General features: G+C 37.4%; 1 protein-coding gene across 1 annotated transcript; it reads right to left on the bottom strand.

Moving 5' to 3' along the window:
* Positions 1 to 258: 258 nt before the first annotated feature.
* Positions 259 to 3,898, bottom strand: cdkn1bb (cyclin-dependent kinase inhibitor 1Bb). The gene is made up of 3 exons (XM_042753462.1): positions 3,185 to 3,898; positions 2,215 to 2,331; positions 259 to 322 (listed from the first exon to the last, which is right to left on the bottom strand). Exons 1-2 carry the CDS (start codon positions 3,615 to 3,617, stop codon positions 2,225 to 2,227), a joined length of 540 nt encoding a protein of 179 aa, XP_042609396.1. The 5' UTR covers positions 3,618 to 3,898; the 3' UTR covers positions 259 to 322; positions 2,215 to 2,224.
* Between the last annotated feature and the right edge of the window lie 2,123 nt (positions 3,899 to 6,021).

Below are 6,021 nucleotides of genomic sequence, written 5' to 3'. Positions count from 1 at the left end.
CAACATAATACTAATTATGTGCTACATATGCAAAATTAACAAATATATATTTATATACACAGGTAGTAAGAAAAACAAAAATGAGCAAAAAAGGAAATTCAACCTAATTGCACACTGCTACATACACTGCTTTATGAGGCAGTTGCTTTTTTATTTCTTGAGTGCCAGAACTTTAGTGTTTGTTTCAGTGCTTGAACACTCTCTTAGAGTTGATATGTTTTATTTTCCACTCGTTCCTCCATTCACTCGTCCATTTTTCCCCCAAAAAATTGTTCGTTCAGCAAGCACTGAGGTCATCAAACCCACAACGTCAGCTTCAGCCCTGTCAGGAAATACGAGAAAATTAGACGTTTCTGCAACAGGAACATGCTTTTAATGAAAATAACATCTTTATTACACATTTCACAGCATAACTGCATTGGTATTGATGCAACAACTATTATGAAAGCAATAAACTCCCATTCAACTTTTTTTTGTATGAAAGCCATGGAATAAAAAGGTAATTGCGAATTTATTCTCACAATTCAGACATTTTTTCCTTGCAATTCTGAGGATAAAAGGCACACAAACTGAGATCAGACCATTGCAATTCTGATCTTCTTCTCAGAATTACAAGAAAAATAAAATAGATTTAAAAATATTTGAGATTGACTTTTTTCATCCAAGTTCATTTTGTCTCAATTGTGATTTTTTTTTTCCCCAAACACACAATAAATAAAAAAATAAAGGTTACTACAACTTTTTAATCACACAAATTAAGAGTTTATCTGGCATTTTTGCTTTTTTTGGTTTTTGACAAATTAAAAATTTGCAATTATCTTTCTCGCAGTTACCTGTAATTTTTTTTAATCACAATTCAGACTTGTTCTCGCGGTTGCAAGTTTTTATTTAACAATTCAGAATTCTGAGTTTATATTTTGCAATTCTGACTTTTTCTCGCTAATCGCGCAATTTATTCTATTTTTTTTGTTTCCAACACATAATAAATAAATAAAAAAACAATGGTAACAGTGACTTTTTAAGCACATAATTCGGACTTTTTTTCTCTGTTTACATCTCGCAATTGTTTCCAACACAATCAATAAAAAATAAACGAATTTTAATCTCACAATTCGGATTTGAATTTAAGTTTTTAACTTGAAATTCTGACTTTTTTTCCTCACAATTGCAAGAAAGTCTTAATTGGTAGATATCGGCTCAGGATTGCAAGAAAAAAAAAAAATTGTGAAATAAAGTTGCAATTCGCCTGTTTATTTTTTTTTTTATCCCATGACGGAAACCAGCTTGCATATTTTCGTGTTACGATTCACCTTGTTTATTTTCCACAATATGCATGCTATAAATACTTTCACGTTCTACATTGTAAACGTGAACAATCATGCTGACTCTTAACACAGAGATTAGTCACACCACAAAACAGATGAGCAGCAGAACCAAAAGAACAAAACAAAAAACTGAATGAACTTTAAAAAAAAAAAAAAAAAAAAAAAAAAAAAACCCTGGAAAATGAGATCATGAAACATTGAGTCCCACCAAAGCAAAACAGTCTTCATTACTAATGTTATGACTTTACAAATGTGCCGCGACCGGCCTTATTTGCTCATTGACTAGCAGCCCGGTGACATATTGATTTGGCAGGAGGTTTCCTCACATGACTAACTGAGGTAACACTAACATGCAGTTACATCAGATTCGTCGACCCAGTCTACAATCAATCGATTAAGACATGAAAACGGCATTTAAATGTGTCTTCAATGCAATTCTGAGGCGTTGCATTTCAATGCACTGATCAAATCGGCATGGTTTCACATGTGTGCAAACGTGCACGTATAATAAACGAGGGTCGGTTCTGTAAATACAGCAGAAGATGAGTGAACACGCTGCTGACGTGTAAAATGTTTTTCCCTCTGAAGGAAACACGAGCTCTCGTAGTAAACCCACCATATTAACCCTTTCACGGACTCTGAGACTGCTCTTCAATTACACATGGAAACAAAATGTGAAGCAGAAAGAAATTGCAAGTAACTTTAACAAATAAGCAGAGGTAATGCATTATATTAAGCAAACTTTGATTTAGAAAACCTGTTGTACTTTCTTGTAAAATCTTGAACTTAACATGCTGTTCTACATTTCATGTGCAAACTGAAAACAGTATTTCTTCTGCGTAAATGAACGCAAATGTTAAAGTGTAAAAAGAATCAGAGTTGTGCTCACCTCATGGGGTTTATGTGGGAGTCGGGCCGGGGTGTTTTCTGGGTTTTCTGGGCTTTCTGGGCGTCCGGGTCACTTCTTCCACGCAGATGTGTGAGCGTTTGCTTTGACACGACGAGTCTGACACAAACAAAACACACATTTATCATCCCACACGGGTTAAAAATCGACTGACACTTACGAAACAACTCCTGAAAATCTCATCTATCCGCCAATCTGAACGGTTTATTGTAAGTTCAGAGCATTTCAAATCAAATGCAACTATGTTGTAATGATTCTTTTATTCGTAAAGTACACATTTCACATATCAAAATGCATAAGAGTTTAACGCTGCATCTACATTTATTACATCTATCAAATTTTGTGCTTAACAAGGTTTAAAAAAAAAAAAAATGCAATTGCATGCAGATAGACATAGATAGATTTGACAAAAATTAAAATATACAGGCTAAGCATGTATGTGACCCTGGAGCACAAAAGCAGTGTTAAGTCGCTGTAGTATATTTGTAGCAATAGCTAAAACTACACTGTATGGGTCAGAATTATAGATTTTTCTTTTATGCCAAAAATCATTAGGATATTAAAGTAAAGATCATGTTCCATGAAGATATTTTGCAAATTTCCTACTGTAAATATATCAAAACTTAATTTTTGATTAGTAATATGCATCGCTAAGAACTTCATAGACAACTTTAAAGGTGAAATATAATATAATATAATATAATATACAGCATTCTCAGATTCCAGATTTTTATATATTGTATCTCAGCCAAATATTGTCCAATCCAAACAAAATATACATCTATGGAAAGCTTATTGCATTTATTCAGCTTTCAGATGATGTATGGACCTCAATTACAGAAACGACTGACTGGTTTTGTGCTCCAGGGTCACATATGATTTTCAACCTTCTGGAAAAAGCTATCAGTTATCTGAAATTCGTGATAGATTAACGAGATAATTCCGCGCATACCGAGACAGGAGCTTCTTTTCCTCTGCTCTCGGTCTTTTTCGGGCGTCTCCGGGCTCTGCTCCGTGACCCGACAGTCGTGATTGCCGTTAACGTCCACGTTATTGTCGCTATTATTCCCAGAGGGGCAAATGTGAAGATCGGAGCCCTTGCCCCGCTCCGACCTGCTGTAGAAACCGGGCACCGAGCGAATATCCAGCGCTTCCCACTGGTATCTGCCGTCGGCGCGCGGCGTGTGCGTGGAGAAGTCGAAGTTCCACGCGTCCGTCGACGCGTCCTCCATCGCCTTCAGCTGCCGCTGGAAGTCCTTCTTCAGCTCTTCATGATCCACCGGACCGAACAGGTTCCGACACGCCGTCGGCTTGGGCTGCTCTGACAGTCGCGCCTCCATCCGCTCCAGCGTCGGGCTGCCGTTAGACAAGCGAACGTTGGACATTTTAAGGCGTTCAAGTCGAAAACACAAACCCAGCAGCTGTTACAGAGCGTTCCCTCCTGCGTTAACGCGATCCAAAGCGACGGGCGTGAAGACAAACTCGCCGCATGAGCGAAAAACACAGACGCGCGACGATCATCAAAACAAAAGCAGCGTTCTCGATGGCCGCTCCTGTCAACTGCGCGTCGTAGTAAAAAAGGGGAAGAGAAATAACAAGGCGAGGCTTCACGGCACCCAATATGGCGATGAAAAAAACGCGTGATTGACACAAAGAGCTCTTTAAACGACGAGAGGGACGCCGCGGATTGGTGCTTCGGAGATCCGCCTTCTCTCAGCTCACATCCCCCACTCACAGACCCAGAGAAAGAAATCAACAAAAACACCCTCCACGAGCCTCCGAGTCCTGACTCGAACGAGTCGATTCGTTCGAATCGGTTCACTGAATGATGCGTTGATTCGTTTCACTCAAGGTAATCGGTGGCACGGAAATGATTTGTATGGACGCCTAATCAGTATTATAAAAAAAAAACAATTCTTGTTTTTATTTATTGTTTAATTAGTAAAAATGATCCGAGCACATCAACTATCATTGGTGAGATTAAATATGTCTTACATTTCTTCAGCACCAAATAAAAATGACTTTAACACAACATGGTTTATAAAATATGACATTCACAGATATTTAAAAAAAATAAAAAAAGAAAAAGAAAAAAATGACTTAGGATATCAGTACATTCATTTCTTACCACTGAACAGTTTTCTTACACAGGCGAGTGATTCACATCGGTTCGACTGAATCATTTATGAAATTCACTTCAAATGAACGATTCATTCTCGCATCACAATCGAACGCTTCGTGACGTTGAATGTCAAGTTCTGAAACGCTACAAAAAGAACAAGGGAATCTTGTGCAAATGCTAAACATTCGCCGTGAAACCGAAACTAAAAGCTTGTATAACAACTTTATCAGGAAATTTATGATTATTCTAAATATTGTGCAATAAATCACACGAGAATATATAGAGAAAGAAAATCAACAAAAAACACCCTCGACGAGCCTCCGAGTTCTTACTTGAACGAGTCATTTCGTTCGAATGGATCATTTTCGAATCGGTTCACTAAAGGATCCACTGATTCGTTTCACTCAAGGTAACGACCACAGAACGTGTTTATTTGTTTAAACGCTGCTAATATCGTCACGTTTTCGAATAAATTAATCAAAAAGCTAGTTTTCAATTGCATTTGCATGTATGTGCTCCATGTTGACAATATTTTTGTAGATGTGTGTAGATAAGGTTTTCCTACAGGCGAGTGACTCACATCGGTTCGACTGAATCATTTATAAGATTCACCTTCAAGTGAACGGTTCATTCGCGAATCACAGTCGAACGCTTCGTGATGTTGAATGTAAAGCTCCAAAACAGTTTTTTAATACTAGACTTGATCTTAGAGTTATTAATTAACAGTGTGGTCCTGGCCTAACAATTGAATCTGATGGCTCCTCAATATTGTTCTTGAAATTCTATGAGAATTAATCTCTGTTCAAAACTTAGTAAACCTAAAAGTTATCAATAAAAAGTAAAAGAAATTCATTTTTTTTGACACTCCCTATGTGATGAAACAAATTATTCATAAACTAAAATATGCATTTAAGAGATGTAATGTGTTAGTCTCTAGTATCTGAAGATGATGTTCAAACTTCAGACACTGAAGTCACAAAATGTGGAAGTACAACAAGAGATTCACTATAAGTTTCACTTGTTCCTAGAAGTGAGAAGCTGCAGTTACCAAAACACTTCCAGGAACAGCACTGCCCCGATCAGACCTCGCAATAGTCCTGACCAGAACTGCGACTCACACTTGAGTCCGTATGAGTTCACACGGGTGTTTTCAGAGGTGTCTTCAGCTACTGTGACGGATGCTTTCTAAACTGTTTACACACGGCTGATGATGATGATGATGATGATGACATGCCCGTTTGACAGTATCTCTTCTCCTGTCAACACACCAAACTTTTCTCAGTTTAAGAAAGCTCAACACAAACTTACACGATTTTTACCTAAACTTCATGTCATAAATGTTTGAAGTTTTTTAGGCACTCAGAGGCTTTACTCACAGATCACCTTACTGTGGAAGCACGTTTCTGCCACTGAAGAAAAAAGAAAATATGCAACTTTTTATCTCACAATTTGGAGTCTGTTTCTCCAAAGCTCAAAACTGTGTGATATAAATACAGAATTGCAAGGTACAAACTCAGAATTCTGACCCCCACCCCCATATATATACACACACACATTTTTTCCCGCCAAGGAATAAAAGATAAAAATGGTAATTGCAATTACAAGTTTGTTTTTTTTCCCCTCACAAGACTTACAACAACAGCAAGCTTATAGCTTGTAATTCTGTT

This window comes from Cyprinus carpio, chromosome B25 (genome assembly GCF_018340385.1).
Source record: "Cyprinus carpio isolate SPL01 chromosome B25, ASM1834038v1, whole genome shotgun sequence".
Lineage (NCBI taxonomy): Eukaryota > Metazoa > Chordata > Actinopteri > Cypriniformes > Cyprinidae > Cyprinus > Cyprinus carpio.
The sequence above is the reverse complement of the archived record's forward strand: the minus strand, read 5'-3'. Positions and strand labels throughout refer to the sequence as shown.